The sequence below is a fragment of the Perognathus longimembris genome, chromosome 17 (genome assembly GCF_023159225.1).
Source record: "Perognathus longimembris pacificus isolate PPM17 chromosome 17, ASM2315922v1, whole genome shotgun sequence".
Classification (NCBI taxonomy): domain Eukaryota; kingdom Metazoa; phylum Chordata; class Mammalia; order Rodentia; family Heteromyidae; genus Perognathus; species Perognathus longimembris.
This window is the reverse complement of record NC_063177.1, coordinates 17,769,511-17,789,925: the sequence shown is the minus strand read 5'-3', so window position 1 is coordinate 17,789,925 and position 20,415 is coordinate 17,769,511. Positions and strand designations below refer to the sequence as shown.

Below are 20,415 nucleotides of genomic sequence, written 5' to 3'. Positions count from 1 at the left end.
TCACCAAAAAGCCAGGATCAAGGTTTAGCTCTAATAGTAGAATACTAGCCTTGAGTGAAAAAGCTCAGAGATGGTGACCAGGCCCTGAGTTCAAGCCTCAGGACCAGAAAAATAAACAACAACAAAAAAACATAAACCAGGGCTGGGGACATGGCCTAGTGGCAAGAGCGCTTGCCTCGTATACATGAGGCCCTGGGTTCAATTCCCCAGCACCACATATACAGAAAATGGCCAGAAGTGGCGCTGTGGCTCAAGTGGCAGAGTGCTAGCCTTGAGCAAAAAGAAGCCAGGGACAGTGCTCAGGCCCTGAGTCCAAGCCCCAGGACTGGCCAAAAAACAAAAACAAAAAAAAAAATAAACCAGTACTATGAGAAAAGGGAGGGAGGGAAGGAGGGAAGAAGGGAGGGAAGATCCTTGCTAAGCAATAAGTCTGAGATTATAGCTTTATTTGTTACTGACAAATTACTCTCCAAATTGTTGTACTAACTTAAATCTATAAGCATTCCGTAAGAGTTTATATTTCTTCACATTCCCCACATTATTGTCAACCTTGACATAATCAGACTTTTCAACTTCAACCCTTCCTGCAGGTATGAAATAGTTTCTTATTGAGGCTTTAATTTGAATTGCCACCTTTGTTCTCTTAGGAGGAAATATGTGTACACAGCTCGGAGAAGGTTTGCCATAAATATTTGCAGAATTGAACTAATGGCCTCAGTTTCGCCATTTGCAGAAAGGAATGATGGGATCCACCCTGCCACCCAGAGGAAGCAAGGCGTTTTGTGGTGGCAGGTCAGGGAAAGCTCTGGGTTCACTTCCAGGTGGCATGCAGGTATATAGTGAGGTGGGGGTTCTGACTCTTTGGAGGCTGAGGAGATGAGGGCAGAAACTTTTAAAATTCCCTTTAAATGCTGGGCCCCACACTTAGCACCAGGAGTAGGGAACCAAGCATGCCACATGTGCCCACCACTCCTGTCTTCCTCTACTCCCGCCAATTCTAAGATGTGAAACAGGTAGAAGGCATTAAGAGGCTTCAAATCCCAGGAGGCCTTACTGTGATGAGTTCAATTTCTAGCTTGCCAAGAAAGGCCCTGCCTTGCTCTCCTCCCCCTCACTATACCCTCTTAACCTTATTGGCTAAGCCGGTTTCCATGGAAACTGTCAAGTTCTAAGAGATACTGTAATATGTTCATCCCTGCCTTTCCCCTCATTTCCAGTAAGCCCTTTGGGGCTAAGTTAGAGATTCTGAGCACTAGGGGAGCTCCAGGAGCTCTAGATAAGCTTTCATCCATTCATTAATCCTCTCCCCATCCCATTCCCACCCTCCTTTCTTCATTTTCTGTCTCCTCCCTGCAGGCCAGCCAGCTTGGTGTGTACAAAGCATTTGTGGATAACTATAAAGTTGCTCTGGAGACAGCTGAGAAGTGCAGCCAATCTAACAACCAGTTCCAGAAGATCTCAGAGGTAGGCAGCTCCTCACAACCCCTGGGCCCCTGGGAGTAGCTTTGGAACCTTCCAGCCTGTGCGTGTCTTCTCCTTTGCTTGCCTATCAGGGAGGCTATTCCCTTTGTAGGTAACTTTTGGCCTGACATTTGCTTTCTTGCACTTGACATTTTTCCTCTTAATATAAAAATATTGATTGGTTTGATTTTTTTAATTCCATTTCAGATTAGAAAGAGGAACAGGCAGTTTTCTCCTGTGCTGTGGTGACCTTGAACAAGTCACTTCTTCTCCCTTGGCCTTTGTTTCTTCCCCTACAGAGTGGTCTGCTGGGATTTGCCCAAGCAGATGGACAAGTTCCATGTCAAACTTGCTTGATGAGAATCAGCGAGACCCTGTTTAAAAGTGGGTGTCCAGGCTCCTTCCCTGCAGCTTCTCACTCAGAGGGCTGGATATAAAGGCTGGGGCAGCCAGGGAGGTAGAAATCTTTATTTTAACAAGGTACTAAGTGCTCTCTATGATCAGGAAGAAGATTCAAGAAAGTCTGGACTCAGTAATCTCTTTAAGATCCATACCAAGTCTAAGATCTCAGGGCTTACAAACAGACAACAGGAGAAAAGCAGCCCTGGACTTTATGGTCAAGAGCATGCTGTCCCTGCTGCTATAGTTAAGCCCTCCCCACGTGCCCTTCCACATCCCTTGCCATTGGCACTTCTAGCTAGAAAGTAGCAGGGAGGGGCTGCTGCTGATGTGATGCTTCAGGAACACAGCCCAGCTCTCTTGTTATCCTCCCCCCCCCAAAAAAAAGCCCCAGAAATACCCTTATGGGTATTTTACTTTACAGAAAGTACCCAGTTCTAAGCCCAAGCCCAAGGCAACAGAACCTCTGAGGATTTTTTTGTTGTTTGTTTTTTTGTGGTGGGGGGACATATTTCTACAGTTTTAGAAGTCCTACCTTAAAGGTCCCCCTGTCTCTTTTCTTTCCATATCTTAGCTCTGATGCTAGAATAGTTGGTGAGTCTCAGGATAGCTTTCTGAACCTGCTGGGGTTCTGTCTGTGTTTGGAATCAACCAAGAGAACATATAGACGTAGGACAGATAGAAATGAAAATGTCAGGTTGATTATTCGAAAAAGCCAAATTGGTGTTTTTGTTTGTTTGTTTATTTGTTTGTTTTGCCAGTCCTGGGCTTGGACTCAGGGCCTGAGCACTGTCCCTAGTTTCTTTTTGCTCAAGGCTAGCACTCTACCACTTGAGCCACAGTGCCACTTCTAGCCATTTTCTATATATATCATGCTGGGGAATCGAACCCAGGGCTTCATGTATATGAGGCAAGCACTCTTGCCACTAGGCCATATTCCCAGCCCCCAAAAAGCCAAATTGGACCAAGTGAGTTTCGGTCTGCAGCCACATGGGACTTGCTAAAACTTCATCACTGGAAGTAAATATATCTATTGAGTCCCTGGCTGACACAGGAAGCCACAGACCCCTCCTAACTGTGCTGGCAGAGCCTTCCTTTCTAACTGAGGCTACAGAGAAAAGGCCCGAGCTTGGTTTCCTCTCCTCAGCCCATGGATCAGATGAATCATCTTCTGACTGGGAGGACAGGGAAAGGGCTAGGGAAGTCCCTCTGCATGGATTCATGAGACTGGAGAATTGGTGCTTCCCCTCATGTCTCCTAGCCCTCCCTAGGAACAAACTGGAATTCCCTGATCTGTTCACAAGGCTCTACTCAAGTGCCTGGAATCAACATAGTTTAGGGAGTGTCCAGAGTATAAGATCCCTGCATAGCCTTGGTTGATTGGCCATTCTGTTTGCAGGGGCAGGAGCCCCACAAAGCCTGCCCATCGCACAGTGCAGAGCTGGGCTGTGGCCCTCTGCCAGGTGGCTGCTCATCCTGACTCACTCTTATGACGATGATGCCATTGATGCTGCTGTTGCTTCCTGCTGGCGCTGCCACTTAATTACTGCAATTAGGCCCTTCTCCTCTGCTGCAGGAGTGATTTCATAGCTCTAGGCTGCACTGGAGGGGGCTTGGAGCAAAATTCCCTAAAGCTGGGGATTCAGACACCAATGAGAGACATAGCCTAGAGAAGCTGAGGCCCTCCTTACCCCCCCCCCACATGTACACACACACACACACACACACACACACACACCACACACACACACAAAGAGCAAGCTCTGTCTCTGGATGCTTTCTCTGTCTAGAAACAGCTGGAGACAGAGTAGGAAATGAGGTCCTTCCTGCTGTCTGGGCATTTCTATCCCCCAGGCAGAGCAGATATCACCTGGGTGCCTGACCTTGGCCTCACCTTGCCCCCTGCCTTCCCTGGATACTTTTCTTCCAGGCTCTGTATCCTCAGCCTGCCAAGGAGGGATTGCATTTCAGCTCTTAATTGTTGGCTGCACTTTCCTGTTATCGAAAGCTGGACATCTCTCTTCTAAAGCAAATAGGTTACACTGTCCCTGGAGACTGTTTCCAGCACCCACTTCAGGGTACTTGGCATGGGTCCAGGAGGGGTGGTGAAGAGTGTCCAGTGGGCTGGAAGCTGGCTCCGTCCCTCCTGAGTAAGGAGGCTTAGACTGCCCTGTGTAGTTCAGCATCCCTGCCCCAGGCCTACCTCCTCCCAGCTTCCCTGTGCAGGTGTACAGCCCCCCTCCCCACCCTTGGCTCAGGGCTGCTACTGCCCTGCGGCTCACCCAGCACACCTGGTGCCTGTAGGTGCAAACCCTGACTGCCCTGGCTTAGGTGTAAATGTGCTTGAGAAGTGGCTGCTGGGGTGGGGTCCTGCTACTTGCCATGCTTGTCCTTAGAGAGGCCCTTAGTTGCTTGTGAGGGTCATCAGCAGGTGGATGTGAGGTGTCCTGTTATCACCAGTCCTCCTGTGGCCCACACTCTCATCACTGGTCTCTGGAGGCTTCAGGGAATCCAGATCATAAAACAGAGGTGGCCTGTGCCTACAGGTTTCCTTTGTCTGCTTGTATTTGCACCCCTGGCTTTCAGACCCCCTCTTCTGCCATGCTCACCATGGTGGGAGGGGTTGGGGGAGGGGTGCACTCCAGGTAGTGATTCCTCTCCTCCCTCTGGCAGGAACTCAAAGTGAAAGGGCCCAAGGACTCCAAGGACAGCCACACATCAGTCACCATGGAAGGTACTTGGGGGGAACGGGCTGGACTACAGTCACCTTCCTTTGTCTGGTTTTGTGAGCTACAGATTGTGTGAACGCATTGCCCTTCCTGCTTGTGTGTGTGCACGCGCTAGCTAGCGCGCATCAGTGTGCGCGTGCTCACGAGGAATCCAGCCTTTCCTCTCCAGGCAGCGGGCCAGCTACAAACGTGCTCCTCCTTAGGATGCCAGCAGGCGCTCCATCCCTCCTCCTTTCCTCCCTCCTCCCACTTCTCCACGCGCCTCCTGCCCTCCCCCTTGCTGGAGGAGCACTTGCAAGGAAGGAAGCGGCTGCTTGATTCTGTGCAGCAGCGGCAAGGTGGCCGAGTGGCCGGGCTACTGAGGGGAGCCAGGAGCCGGGAGCTTGGAGCGATGGCTGCACGCCCCTGCTGCAGGCACAGAGGCTGCCATGGAAATCCTCTTCATCATTCGCTTCTGCTGTAACTGCACCTATGGTAACCCAAGCACCCCTCCACAGGAGGTGGTGTGTCCTAAAGCCACCTGGGAGCTAGCTAGAGTGGGCTTTAATGTGGCCAGCAGGATTGGGGGGCGGGGGGACAGCAGGGAAGAGAGACTGGGCAAGTGGCGGGACCTGCATGCATTCCTCTTGGATCTGGGGGTCAACTGGAATTGAAGTGTGGGGGCCACTTAGGGTAGGTTGACTAAGAAAGGGAACAAGGGAACAGCAAAGCTAAAGGGGTCCAAGTCTCTCTCTCTCTTTCTCTCTCTCTCTCACACACACACACACATACACACACACACACACATTCACACACACACACGGTTCTGTGGGGAAACTGGTGGCTTAACGTATGACAGGCTTTGGAGCAACTTCCTGGAGAGGCGGAGGAAAATGACAGGCGGTGCCTACAAGCAGAATAGCCCTGATGGTGGGGAGAAGGGCAGCAGGGGCCAGGCAGAGAGGGGAAGACAGTGGATGGCAGCGCCTCCAAGGTGGAGCGTGCCCAGAGCTGGAGGGAGAAGTTGGGAGTTTCTTTGTTTGGAAGAGAGGAGGTTGAGCAGCCTAGGTATTGTGTGCTCGCTGCACATGCTGCCTCCTCTCAGGACCATGTCAGGAGAGCAAAAGGAACTGGCTTGCTCTCTGCAGGTTTGTTTCTAGGATCTAGAGACCCTTGGGGCCAGGTCTCCACGCTGAACTTGGAGGGCTGGCTTGAAAGAGGGGGGTGTGGCAGGCTGCTGCTTTGTGAAGGTCACATACCCACCCACTCTTCCATGGGAAGGACCCAGAGCATCCTCTGTGCGTTCTCCGTTGGGGCAAGGGTTCTAGAGACAGACATGGGTCCATCAGTCTGGCTGATGCTTAAGCTGACCCAGGCAGAAGCCAGTGGGCGCTGCTCTCCAAGGCAAGAAGTGCTATCATGATGACCTAGGCTGCCTTTGGCAGGCTTGGAGGGCACATCTTGCCTCCAGCCCAGCTGCTGGGGGGCTCATGTGTGTAGGAGCAGCAGGTGGCTGGCTTGAGGACCTTCCTCTTCCCTCCTACCAGGCATTTTGTCAGGACCTTTCTCACTCGCTGTGCCTGCTTATTTCCGTGGTAACCTGGAGCTCCTTGTTACAGGCTGAATTGAGGGCGGTGGCAGCTTGCTAGAAGAAAGATGAATGAGCTTTCTTGGGGCCCTTTTTCAGGCCATTGTGCCTGGGGACTGTGCCAGACCACTGTCCCCTTCACCTTTCTGCTTGCCCTGGGCCAAAGACCACTTGTGGTGGGAGCAGCTTGGAAGGCAGCTCTTTGCAAGGCAGCAGCTCTCCTGTGGTCCCCTGACTCTCAGCTGTGTCCAACAGATTAGAGTCAGAAGGAGAGCTGGACTTGAAATTGGACTGTTCAGCGAGCAGACAGGAAGTGTTCTTTTTGGTCAAGTCTCAGCTCTGCTTCCCTTAAAAAAAAAAAAAAAAAAAAGGAGGTGTGTTGGGGGAGTGGTCAGCCCTTTGTTTCTTCCTCTTGCCTCCCCAAAAGGAAGCTTACTTAATCTTAGCCAAGCAGACTTAGGACCAGGAGTGCAGGATTTCTTTGGTTCCTATGACATTGTCTTTGAAGTCAGCTTCAATGCAGAGACTAAAGAATGAAGGAGCTTGCTAATGAAGGGGCTCTCCCTAGGAATGAGAGAGGCCAACTCACCCATCCTGGAGAGACCCTTTCTGAGAGCCCTGTGGTTCGTGGGGTTTCCTCTCCTGAGGAAGAAGATGGCTCAGTCTTAGGATCTTGGGTAAACTGAAATTGTAAACCTAGCCACCATGTCCAGCTTTGTGGTTGTGAGCAAATAACAGGTGTCTGTGCTCTGTTTCCTCATCTGTAAAATGGGTCTTGTGAAAATTGCTTCCCTTTTAGCTACAGGAAATAATGTATGTAAGGCAGTTAACTCAATGCTCAAGACACTGAGCAAGTACCATACAAACTAGAGAGACTGCTTGCTCAGGGAGACCAGCCTGCTCTGGTTGGTGGTCTGATTTTCAGACTCTGCAGGTGTTGTTTGCAAAGGTCTGGGTCAGGGAAGACTTCCTGGAATTGGGGAGAGACAAACATTGCCACTTGTTGGATGACCAGACAGGATAGTATGATGAGGAGTGGGGAAAGTGGATTGCCCAGGGACAAGAAGCAGATCGTCAGAGCTGAGAACAGATAAAAACCAAGAACTCCCGGGGCAAGAGTAAAGGTGCAGGGCAGTGAAGGGAGCCCAGACAGTGGGGATGATCTTCCTCTCCTGGTCCCTTCTATACCTGATGGTGACCCAAGGCTTTTCCCTGTCCTTCATTCTCCCTACCTTTTGTCCTAGCCACCTTCCCCTTGCCTTGCACCCCAGTCAGCCAAGGCCACAGTACTCATTCCATAGCCCCTTGTCATATGGACTATTAAGGTGATGACAGACATATTAATAACCCTCTGTGAAATCTGACCCACCATTTGTGCCGACTTCTGGGCTTAGTTGGCAATTTCTTCCTCCTAGAATCTGGGAGAGGGAGGGTTGGGAGAGCTGACACCGCAGTGTCAGCTTTCTAGGGGGCTGGGACTCTCGGCCCACCCTGGCAATTGTCTGCTGACCTTGTACTTCCCGGTGAGTCTCTTGGTATAATGCTCCCCCTGAAGATGGACTGAGCCGCAGGTGGGTGGGCCTGTCCCCTGAGTTTTATCCTCACTATCCTATGATACCACAAACTTGGTTCTGGCTATTCTAATTCCCATAGCCCATAGGCAGAGTCTCTAGAAATTGCTAGGTAAAAAAAAAAAAATGGCTACAGATATGTCATAGGAAGTGTGTTTGCCTAAAGCAGCAGTTATTAGCCATTATTACACATCAGTATCAGCAAAGCAGCTTTTTAAAAATGCTGCTACCCTGTTTTTCCCTGTAGAGATTTGGGTTTCGTAGATGGGATGGAGGACAGGCGTCTGTTACTTTTAAGAGCTCCCCCTGTGGTTCTAAGGGGCAGCCAAGCAAAGACTGCAGATAAGACTGTTGGCACACCGCTGAGACCGCATCTTCTTCTTAGCTGGCAGATTGTTCCCTGAAGTGTCTGCCTAGCAATTCACGGGGTATTTATATCTAGGGCTTCAGGGGACTCTGGTTAGGGGCTGGCTAGAGCATGAATGTCATCTTGGGAATCTATTACAGTGTCACATCACTGGGCACCCAGTTAGGGTCCTCCTTCCCAGACCAGCATCCTGTCTCATGTTGCTCCTGTGGCAGGAAGCCAAAGCTCTGACCCCATGGACTGGGGCATCCAGGTGCAGGACCGATGCTGAGCCACCATGTTGGGAAGGGCAGGACACAGCTGTTTGTTGGAAAGATATTTGGAAGTACTAGGCTGCCAGCTGCTACCTCCACCTGTTCTTGCTGAATCCAGGCGATCCTCTGGTGTCTGGGTCACAGAGGGGCGTGGCACAGGGGGACCTAGCTGAGCTTGCATTATCCCAGCCTGCTGGGGCTCCCATCAGCCTCGCCCCACCTGAATTCCTTTAGGAAATCTTTGTTCTACAGGCTGCCACCAGCTTAAAGGCAGCGAGTTTTCATGGAGATCTGGCCTGCCTTTGCCTACGCTAGTCTGTGTGAGTCTCAAGTGCATGTAGGAAAGTCTTTGTTCAGCTGGGTGCCCGTGGCTCACACCTATAATCCTAGCTACTCGGGAGGCTGAGATCTGAGGATCATGGTTTAAAGACGGCCCAGGCAGGAAAGTGCTGGTGAGACTCTTAGCTCCAATTAACTACTCAAAAAAATCAGAAGTGGAGCTGTGGCTCGAAGTGGTTGAGTGGTAGCCTTGAGTAAAAAAGCTCAGGGACAGCAGCCAGTGTCTCCCTCTCCTATCGTGGAGGCCTGGGAGGGATCCGCCCAGAGCATGTTGGATCACTGTGAGGCATGTACATACACACTGTTGATGTGATTGGAGTGTATGTACAGGGGAGCGTCTGCTCTGAGCCAGGCCAGGGCCAGGATAGGCAGGAGAGATGGCTCTCAAAGAAGTTATATCAGATGGGAGTTGAGATAGGTGGCTGTTGCTATTGTGCATCTGTCTTTCTGTTGCTTGGCCTGCCTAGGAGTGAGAGTCAAGTACAGGTTGCCACAGAATCCACTTTGGCTTCCTGCAAGTGGTATTCACCTGGGGAGGTAAAGTGGGTGGGGGTTGAAGCTCATCTCCAAGGTCTTGAGTGGTTCCTATACTTGCTCATCCTGTCTTTCCCTGCCCTCCCAACAGCTCTGCTCTACAAGCCAATTGACCGAGTCACTCGGAGCACGCTGGTCCTACACGTGAGTGTCGGACCCCCTGAACAGCCAAGAAAGGGTTAGGAGTTTGGTGGGAGGTTGCCAGAGTCACTGAGACTTCATTTGGGGAGTTGGGCAGAGGGTCCTTGGGCCCTGACTGCACCTGTCTGGCCTGCGGTAACCATGACAACCTGGCCAGGGCCTAAATATAGCTTGGCTACTAAGCTTGATATTTGGCCAAATGCTTCCTAGGAGGCAGACACTTCCTGTTTCCCCATCACCTGTTTCATGGTCTCCAATGTCTTGCAAGCAGTTGCAGGATGGGTAGAGGGCATCTATCCCAGCTGTTTGTTAAGATAAGGCTTCACCTGGCCATCCTCGCCACAGGAAAAAATAAATCATGAGCACAGCAGGAATAAAGGGAAAGGACTACTTTCACCCCAACTGTTCTGACTCTTCATTTTTAGTTTAGATTTTACAGGCATGACCAAATTAGAGTGTGGGTTCCTCAGTGCCCCACTCAAAATTCTTCTGATGAGAATTGAGTGACTGTCCACCCAGAACCACCCTCCATGACTCCCCCCCCCCCCGCATCTTTTCCCAGGACCTGTTGAAGCACACACCTGTGGACCACCCAGACTACCCACTGCTGCAAGATGCCCTCCGCATCTCCCAGAACTTCCTGTCCAGCATCAATGAGGACATTGACCCCCGTCGGACTGCAGTCACAACCCCCAAGGGGGAGGTGAGCCCAGGACCCTGCACAACCCTGCACAGACACCTAGGTGGAGAAGTGGGTAGTTGACCAGATTTCCCCATCCCTGATCCCCTTCATGGGTGAGTGTCACTGCCGAATGCCCCGCACCACTACATACTGCATCTCTCATCCCCAGCCAAGGGAAAGTTTGTGGTACCTGTGAGATTATACGCTCTGGTCGAGAACATTTAAGCTTAGTGTCTCATTCATCTAGTGAAGCAGAAGAGGAAACTGAGGACTCACGAGTCCAGGTCTGGTACCAGGACCCTCAGCCAGAAATGAATTCTTTATCTGGGACTAAAGCCCCATGCACTACTCTCTATGCCAGGGAATGCAGGCCTCTGCGAGCCTCATTTTTTATATAAACACCCCCCCCTCTGGCTAGTGTGCCACTTTAGGGGGACCCCAGGAGGCAGAGAAAGCAAGAATTCTGGGCAGCTGAAGATTGGCCTGCACCGTGGGTGGGACAGAGCTGGTGTATGACCCTAACAATAGAAAACACCATACCAGGAATGGCAGAGGCCACCCAGGCTCTGAAATGTCTCCTGGAGACACCTAAGTGGTACAACAACTACCCTTGTGGGGCTCTTCTTGGTGGCAGGTGGGGATAGCCCAGTGAGGGGAAGTAATGTGAAGAAATTGGGTAACAGTGACCCGTGTGGGTCAGCAGCCTGGCCCAGATACTATGCTTCCAATCCAATAGAGGTAATTAAGTGGCATTTAGGAATGAAGGCTGGCTGTGTTTATGTTCCTTTGTTACATTTATGAGCCTCCAGTGTCTCCTGGGAAGGGAAGTAATGAGGGACAGCGTCTGGAGCGTGACTAATGGTGCATGGAGCTGTCTGTGCCGTTCCTAGCCCTGGTTTGCGACATACCAAGTGCCAGTAGTTTGTTTACTCTAGGGATATCTGAAAAGTCTCCAGAAGGCTTCAAATACCATCAGTTTCAGGTTGTCTTCAAGGTATCCTTTCCACATTCTCACCCACAAACTGTAGCATATGTAGGTCACACCGTTTATGGTGCAGACTGGAAAGGCTGGGCCAGATAGTGGCAGCTCCAGAGAAGCATGCTGGCCCTGAGGGGGCTGGGGAGGAAATTCCCCAAGTACAGTGCTCCTGACTGTGGAGGATTGCTACTGCTCCCCTGGGGAAGGCCAGGGTCCCTCATCTGCTGAGGTAGTCAAAGAGTCCACTGAGAGCTGGGATAAACAGGTCTGAGTAGATCTGTAGGTCAAGGTTGAGCTAATCTTTCCTTTTTAATTTTGGTCCTGGATATTGAACCTAGGGCCCCCCTGCATGCTAGGCAAATGTTCTACAGGTTAAGCTACATCTCCAGCTCTAGATTAACTTCTTAGGTTTGATTGAGGGTGAGTGTGAGGGTGAAGATGTTCATGCCAAGGTGGAAAAAAACAACTCATTCCAGACCTGAGTCCATTCAAGAAGGAGCTTTCCCCTCCCTCCCTCTTTCTCTCCCTCCCTCCCTCCCTTCCTGTCTTTTCTCATTTTCTTTCTTTTTCTCTTTCTTTTTTGGTGCCAGTCCTAGAGCTTGAACTTGGCCTGGACACTATCCCTGAATTTCTTTTGCTCAAGGCTAGTGCTCTACCACTTGAATCACAGCTCCAGTTCTGTCTTTTCGGGGGTAATTTATTGGGGATGAGAGTTTCACAGGTTTTCCTGCCCGGGCTGTCTTCAAACCATGATCTTCAGATCTCAGCTTCTTGAGTAGCTAGCATTACAGGTGTGAGCCAGTACCTGGTAATGTACTATTTATTAGTTACATCTTATATGTCAGAGACTGGCCTGTTTTACATACACCATCTTAATTAATCTCTCCTCATGAGGCAGATAACATTCACAGTACAGATGATAAATCTGAGCTCAGAATGCTCAGGGAGGTTGCCTGGGATCACAGCTGACAATGGCTGGAGGCTTTATTCAGACCCACAGCTCCAAAAACAGTGCTCTTAACCAGAAGTCAACACAGCCCACCCCTCCCGTGCTGCTCAGCTGTGTTGTATCACCAGGGCAGGCTAAGCCCTGCGCTCCTCTCTGAGCAAGCCAGGGGCTGTGCCATCTCTCTCAGACACGGCAGCTGGTGAAGGACGGCTTCCTGGTGGAAATGTCAGAAAGCTCCCGGAAGCTGCGGCACGTCTTCCTCTTCACAGATGTCCTCCTGTGTGCCAAGCTGAAGAAGACCTCTGCAGGGTAAGTGCACTCCTGGGAATGAGCTCAGGACTGAACCTGGCGGATGGAGCCTTCAGCAGCCTGGGGCAGTCTGCAATGTGTTTGTTTTTGTTTTGTTTGTTTTCCTTTATAGTAATATAGTCATTAATTTTATTTTACTACATTTTTTCTAAAAATGAATCATGTTTTTAATTATAAAAAAAATATAAGGACATTACAGAAAAACCCAACATCCACCCCAACAGGAGACAGCCATATTTCCTTCCCAGGTTTTTAATACTCTTGTTGTTGGGTTTTTGGTTTTTGTTTTTTTTCATGTGGTGTAATCAGAGTGAATGGTCAGTTTGGGGCTCTGCTTTTTCTATTTTACACCACAAGCATTTTCCCTGTTGCAGCCCAATCTTAAATTATCATTTTACTTTCCTGTGCAATGCTGCAAGTAGATACGGCATAACTTACTTGAGCATTTTCCTCTTAGTAGATATCTCTTAGGTTTTTGCCAACTGTAATTCTGTGAATATTCATTAAATCTGCCATCATTTATTAAGGTCTTATGCCATGCCAGATGCCAGGACAAACTCTTGGGTTACCTTACTTCTGATCTTTCCAAGAGCTCCCCACAGAGTGGTTTTCATTACCCCTTTCCCCTAGATCAAAGTCTTAGAGAAGGTAAATAAGTTGCCCAAGATCACACAGCTCCATGTGAAGATGGGAGTTGAAATCTTCAGCTACTTTGAAAGCCACTTTCCAGTTCCATCAGAGTAGTGGGGGTCTGCCCTGTGCCATGAGAAAAGGCTGTTCAGCGTTTACATATTTTCCCACCGACATGGACAGGTTCCCTCCTGTATGTGCCTCATACATTGCCTCACAGTGCAGAGGGAGACAAGCCATGGATTCACTGTGACACTAAGGGACCAGATCAAAATGTACAAGTCTAAATCCTAGAGGAATTTAGAGAAGGGGAGATCATTGGGAGCTTCAATAAAGGCCTTTACTCTGTGGAACCGATCCCATTCGAGATAGTTGCAAAGTAGAGATGGTAATGATAAGCATACAAACCTCTGCTTTAAGTGCTTTGCCCCTGGCAGACATTACTAAACAACCATGACACTCTTTCTCACTAGACTTGGATGTAGCTTTATAATCCTCAACCCAGTACCCTGTATAACCTCCTGTTGATCAGAGTTAGCATTTAGAATAACATCTGTATTCAATATCTATCCTAAAGAATAATGAATGTGAGCCTCAGTTTGGATAGGCTAGAAGGTAGAGAAGAACATGGGATGGGGAATAGGGAAAGTGTGAGCTCAAACAAGAAAAGTGTCGCTCTTTTTGATATGCAAGTGATTTAGGATATTTAAAAACAGGGTCCTACTGGATCAGAAAACTGGCAAAGTGAAGAACAGAGACCTCACTGCTAGCTGACTCAGTACCCAACTCTTGTGTGTTTCCTCGAAGGCGAGGATTGTTTGACTTTACTGAGTTCTCAGTAAATCTCTTTCGGGTTGTTTTTGGTTCTGGGCCCAGCAGTTCTGGGTTGGAGAGCCTGCTTCCGCTTGGCTCATGCCTCCCTTGCTCCGCTTGTTTGCAGAAAGCACCAGCAATATGACTGCAAGTGGTACATCCCCTTGGCTGACTTAGTGTTTCCGTCCCCTGAGGAGTCTGAGCCTAGCCCCCAGGTGCACCTCTTCCCGGACCATGAACTGGAGGACATGAAAATGAAAATCTCTGCTCTCAAGAGCGAAATCCAGAAGGAGGTGAGCAAAGCCTAGCACCCAAGCGAGACACTGATTTGACTGGGACCCTTTGAGCTGTGTGTGTAGGCAGAGGTTGTTTATAAGATGTAGGGGGGTATGGGGGAGGCAGGATGCAAGTGTGTATTGCTGCTGGAAAGGCACTTTACTGAGGCAGAGCAGCTCTGAGACACAGAGACAGAGGGACAAGGATCCAGTGCGCAGTATTTCATGGGCTTAATTTTGGTAATTTCTTGGAGAACAGTGGATTGACCACCATAGAAAAAGAAGCAAGGGAAGAGTAACAGGCATAGGGTATATACAAGAAAAAACTAAGCCAGAAGCTGCCGGGCTAGATTTACCTCCCCTGGTGCGGGGATGCTAAGCTTACTCCCTTATCAGTGCTCCCCTTTTCACCCTCTCCCCTGGGCACCCGACCAGTGGGTGGCCAAGGTGGAGCGAAGGGACACGGGCAAGCCTAAAGTGCACACGGCCCGAGATCCCCTTTTCCTCCCTCCTTACCCACCAAGGAAGCCAGGCGCAGACAGATCTCGGAGACACTTCGGAGAGCAATCCGGTTTAATCGGGAGAGGCTTACAGTAATATAATGATGATGACGAGGATTGAGCAGGAGATGGTGATAGGCTGGCGAGCTTGTCCATCCAAGAGCAGCTCCCAAGTACCTTCCTCATGGGCTAACGTTACTTCCCATAGTACCGCCCTCTGGGCAAAGCCCACGAAAAGGGAGCACGTGTGCTCGCTGGCGCAAGGTGGGGGATGGTCTCAAAGCTATCCCTTCTGGTTCAGGACCCAGAAGGAGATAGGTGTGGCTCACTTCCACACTGCCCCAGGGCTGGGAGAAAGGCGGTGTCTTGGGAGGGCTCTCATCACCCTGCCCCCCTTAAGGCCAAGATGAATCCCCAACAAGAAGCTGGTGGCTCATGCCTGTAATCCTAGCTACTCAGGAGGTTGAGATTTGAGGATTGCAGTTCAAAGCCAGCCCTGGCAGGAAAGTCTGTGAAGCTCTTATCTCCAATTAACCACCAGAAAACTCAAAGTGGCACTGTGGCTCAAAGTGGTAGAGCACTAGTCTTGAACAAAAAGCTCTGGGACAGCGCCCAGGCCCTCAGATTAAGTCCTATGACCAATGACAGAGAGAGAGAGAGAGAGAGAGAGAGAGAGAGAGAGAGAGAGAGAGAGAGAGAGAGAGAGAGAGAGAGAGAGAGAGAGAGAGAGACTAAATCAGAAACTGGCAGATCAAGTAAGCAAGCTTACAAATGTATTGTGAAGCTCTTGCTTGACAGAATTGAGACTTTGCCACACATGAGAACATTCACAAATACTCATCTTTATACTAATCCACAAAAGCAATCTTAATTTTCTTAAGTAAAAATTGGTAGGAGAGATGTATGTTTACAGACATACTTCAGAACTCAAGAACTAGAGCATTAGGCCAGGTACCAGTGGCTCATGCCTATAATCCTAACTACTCAGGAGGCTGAGATCTGAGGATCTAGATTCAAAGCTAGCATGAGCAGAAGAGTCCATGAGACTCTTATCTCCAGTTAACCACTAAAAAAGCTAGAAGTAGAGCTGTGGCTCTAGTGATAGAGTGCTAGCCTTGAGCAAAAGAAGCTCAGGGACAGCACTCAGGCCCTGAGTTCAAGCCCCAGGACTGGCACCAAAACAACAGCAACAAAATTAGTATGTAATATTAATTACATAATGAGAAAGTTAAAACTTTGAAGTTAAAAATGAAATTGTAGCTGGGAATGTGGCTTAGTGGTACAATGCTTACCTAGCATGCATGAGACCTTGGGTTCGATTCCTCAGTACTATATAAACAAAAAAAAACATGTTTTTAAAGAAATCGTGAGCTACTTAGCACAGCATGCACATGGGTGATGCCTTGGTTGGCCTGGTCACCACCAAGCCTTGTGGGCTTGGTGTAGACCTCTTCTCTCCCAGGAAGCCTTCTCTCACATCTACCTCCACCACAATCCCTGCTCCTGTTCCTGGTGCTCACCTTGGCTTGGCTTTAATGTACTGGTTACAGTTGCTTGATCTGCTTTTTCTCTTCTCTACTGGTACTGGAGCCCCAATGACTGTCTCTCTCTTTTCCAGTCCTGTGCCAAAATACTTAGCATATAATAACACAGTGCACACATGGCCAGATGGTGTCTGAGGAAGGAAAAAGATCAGTTATTGGGGGCAGGTGGATGTTCTAGGACTATAGTTCTAATGAGGGGCGTGCCAGCCTAGAGGAAGCTCCCTGACCAACACAGGTGTTCTCCTCCTGAAAGGCTGGGTTCAACCGGCCTTAGCTGAATCTGCTTCCTCTCCTTGAACTGCTAATGTCTCCACTCCACAGTGTACTGCATGCAAACTGTGTGTTTGTCCCTCCCCCCCCTGCCACTGTCTATAAGGGGTGAACCAAACACATCACTGAGCTCTTTGTCCAGGGTAGAAGGCAGATAGATGTAATACTTGCTATGGGGCATGAGTCACATGACAAGAGTCTTCATAGGCAGAGGTCTTGTCTTCCGAGTCACCAAAGGAGCAGAAATTTATTCTTGTTTTTGAGACAGTGTCTCAGTATGTAGCCCAGGCTAGCCCTCAGACTCACTACGCTCCAGTCTACTGCTGAGATTACAGATGTGCATCACCACATGTGGCTGAGATATATTCTGTTAATAATAAGTTTAGTTTTTTTTCTAGTTATTAATATAATACTGGCTTTTTTTTCTTTTGCCAGTCCTGGGGCTTGAACTCAGGGCCTGAGCACTGTCCCTGGCTTCTTTTTGCTCAAGGCTAGCACTCTGCCACTTGAGCCACAGCACCACTTCTCGCTTTTTCTATATATGTGGTGCTGAGGAATTGAACCTACGGCTTCATGTATACAAGGCAAGCAACTCTTGCCACTAGGCCATATTCCCAGCCCCTAATACTGACTTTTGATAATAAAAAAATTCTCTCAATACTGAAGTTAACAAGATAAAACTCATCTCCCATTAATAGTGTGAGGTCTATTTTACATTATTATATGCTTATATGGTATGTGGGGGAGGGTGCACAATACCTATAAGTATATATTATAAATATATTTGATTGTGGGGGGCAGCACTGAGGTTTGAACTCAATGCTGCGTGCTTGCTAGGCAGGTATTCATCACTGAACCACACCCCCAGCTCCTTTTAGCTCTGGTTTTTTGTTGTGTTTTTTTTTTAATGCATGTCCTGGGGCTTGAACTCCAGGCCTGGGCACTGTCCCTGAGCTCTTCTGCTTAAGGCTAGCACTCTACCATTTGAACCACATGCTACTTCTGGCATTTTGTAGTTTATTGGAAATAAACTCACACACACTTTTCCTGCTTGGACTGGCTTTGATCCAAGATCCTCAGATCTCAGCCTCCTCAGTAGATAAGACTTCAAACATGAGCTACTGGTGCCCAGCAGCACTGGTTATTTTTGAGATAGAGCCTTGCTTTCCACCCAGTTTAGGTTTCCTGTCATAGGCAGGAAGACAGGTGTGTACTGTTGTGTCTAGCTGTCTGTTAAGAAGTCTCTCTGGGGTTGGAGGCATGGCTCAGTTGGTAGAGCATTACCCAGTGAATCAAAGCATCAGGTACCAAGTTTGAGTCCCATTCTCCCACCTAGACAAATGAAAAAGAAGAAAAATAGAAGAAATAGCCAACTCTTGCCTGGTCCTGGTAGCTCATACCTGTAATCCTAGCTACTCAGGAGGCTGAGATCAGAGGGTATTAGTTCAAAGCAAGCCCAGGCAGAAAAATCTTTGAGACTCTTATCTCCAATAAACTACTCAGAAAAAGCCAGAAATAGTGCTGTGGCTCTAGCCATAGAGTGCTAGCCTTGAGCAAAAGAAGTTCACAAACAGAGCCCAGGCCCGGAGTTCAAGCCCCAGCAAAAAGAAAAAACATCTCTCAAACTTTTCTGCCTTGGCTAACCTGGAACTGTGATCCTTCCCATCTTCCCATCTCAGCCTCCTAAGTACTAGGATTACAGGTATGAGCCATCAGCACCCACCTTAATTTATTTTCATGATGCAAGACGGTATGAGCTATTTTACAACTTTTTTTTTTTTCTGTTGGTCATGGGACTTCAACTCAGGGCCTGGGCACTGTCCCTGAGCTCTTTTTTTTTTTTTTTTGTGGCCAGTCCTGGGGCTTGAGCTCAGATCCTGAGCACTGTCCCTGGCTTCTTTTTGCTCAGGGCTAGCACTCTACCACTTGAGCCACAGCACCATTTCTGGCTTTTTCTACATATGTGTTGCTGAGGAATCGAACCCAGGGCTTCATGTATATGAGGCGAGCAATTTTTAAAGTTTATCCATTGAACCTAGGATTTAATATATGTAACTGACTGGAGAACTATGTAGAGAATCTCTTACCACTGAAAAATTTTCATTGTCTCCAGTTACCTAAAAAAGGGGCCTTCTCAGGGTCGATCAGAGGACAGAAGGAACAAGGGGAACACTCAGGACACAGCATTACTGAGGTTTCTAGAGGAGAAGTATGGAAAGGGGAGCAGCTTTAGACTAGCCAGTTCAAATAATGTTGAGAGCCTCTGGGTTTGGGGATGGTTTCGTTGTCTGGTCCCTAGCCCTGGTGGTTTGGAACAGAGGAAGTTCAGGCTTGGTGTGTGAGTTAGATGTCGAGGTAGTTGGGGACTGGACCTTGGATTCATTGGTTTGGCTCAGGAAAGTGCACACAGGAGAGTTGGTTAGGCATTGACCAACCTTGGAGGAATAGTTCTCTTCACCTAGCTAGCTACCCCAGATGTGAAAACATCATACAATATAGAAAATACAAAACCATAATGAGCACACGGAGGGATGTTGTGCTTAGCTGCTGAGTGAGAAGTGGAGTGTGACTGTGAGAGAAACCATCTGTGCCTCATCTCCTGCAGAAAGCCAACAAAGGGCAGAGCCGGGCCATCGAGCGCCTCAAAAAGAAGATGTTTGAGAATGAGTTCTTGCTGCTGCTCAATTCCCCCACAATCCCGTTTCGGATCCACAATCGAAATGGAAAGGTCAGAAAGGATGAGAGTTGGGCCAAGATAGCTCCTTTCTTTAGTCCAAGGCTTCCCACTACCAATAGCCCCAGACCTGGGAATTTGGGCCCTCCCTTCTCAAAAAAGCTGCCATAGTTCCAGCCCTGGACTCCCTCTCCCTGCTGGTGGGGAACCAGTGCCCTCTGCTGGTAACCATTGGCACTGGCACTCCTGTCTGGCTTTTCAGAAAGGTCTCCTCCAAGCTCTGGGGAAGGGGGGCTGGGCAAGATGGGACCTGGTTGGAGACTCCAGAGTTTGGAAATAGATTTGGGCTAACTGAACTCTCATCTTCTCTCTTCAGAGCTACCTGTTCCTACTCTCCTCAGACTACGAGAGGTCAGAGTGGAGAGAAGCAATTCAGAAACTACAGAAGAAGGGTAAGTAAGGTCCTGCTCTGCCCTACCCTCCCCTGGTGGGCTTTGCGCTACCCCAAGGATATCACGGCAGGATAGCCCTGTGCATGTCCAAACCGTCTCACATCTAATATCTTCTCCTTTCTTCAGATGCCAGGGAAGGTGGCCCTTAAATGTTTACTGAACAATTGAAGAGTTGAAGTGGTTTGCTTAAGGCATATGATGAATGAGTGATCATAGACCCAGAACGGAGGGCAGGGAGTCATCCTCACTTACTCTTGCGCGCGCACACACACACACACACACACACACACACACACACACACACACACACCACCCCACCACCCCCCAGCCTCTTCTCTTGGCTTTCCCTCCTACTGTGGTCCCTCTGGCAACACAACTGCGCCTATTCAAATGTCTTTACCTCCACCTTCAAATCTGCAGCATTCCTCTTAGGAAGAGGTGCTGGTAGGTCCCAGGGAACCTGGGCTGAGGCCCCTCCCCTCCTCTTTTGGCTCCTCCTACAGATCTCCAGGCCTTTGTCCTGAGCTCAGTGGAGCTCCAGGTGCTCACGGGATCCTGTTTCAAGCTTAGGACTGTACACAACATTCCTGTCACCAGCAATAAAGATGGTAAGACCTAGAACCCATGGTTGCATCCCTCTAGTACATCCAAGCCCCCAGGGTGCTGCCCAGGGCAGCAGTAAGGGCTCCACAGGACATAAAGCTACAAATGGCTGAGCTGTGCTCAGGCTTGGACTGTTCTGTTACAAGGCACACAGCGTTCCCCGCTGGCCCCCAGGTCCTCCTTGCCCTACTGTGGCTTGAGAGGAGAATGTGCACCTTGACCTAGGGGGCCCAGGATGGTGTCCAGTTTGTGAGAAGGGCAGCAGAGCCTGACACATGGGCAGCAGAAGGGGAAGGTGGCAGTGGAGATGAGGTGGTATATGAAAATTCAGCCCAGAAGTTTCTAGGAACCAAATCTTGGAAGGCCTTAAATG

At 49.1% G+C, this 20,415-nt stretch overlaps 1 protein-coding gene across 4 annotated transcripts in view; it reads left to right on the top strand.

Moving 5' to 3' along the window:
* Positions 1 to 20,415, top strand: part of Abr (ABR activator of RhoGEF and GTPase) — a 207,830-nt gene that overhangs the window by 145,034 nt on the left and 42,381 nt on the right. For all 4 annotated transcript variants that reach the window (XM_048366982.1, XM_048366985.1, XM_048366983.1 and 1 more), the window contains 9 exons: positions 1,357 to 1,464; positions 4,534 to 4,594; positions 9,313 to 9,365; positions 9,925 to 10,065; positions 12,160 to 12,281; positions 13,852 to 14,017; positions 18,919 to 19,041; positions 19,364 to 19,439; positions 19,943 to 20,047. In XM_048366982.1, the coding sequence (XP_048222939.1) occupies positions 1,357 to 1,464; positions 4,534 to 4,594; positions 9,313 to 9,365; positions 9,925 to 10,065; positions 12,160 to 12,281; positions 13,852 to 14,017; positions 18,919 to 19,041; positions 19,364 to 19,439; positions 19,943 to 20,047 (955 nt within the window). The remainder of the gene's footprint in view (positions 1 to 1,356; positions 1,465 to 4,533; positions 4,595 to 9,312; positions 9,366 to 9,924; positions 10,066 to 12,159; positions 12,282 to 13,851; positions 14,018 to 18,918; positions 19,042 to 19,363; positions 19,440 to 19,942; positions 20,048 to 20,415) is intronic.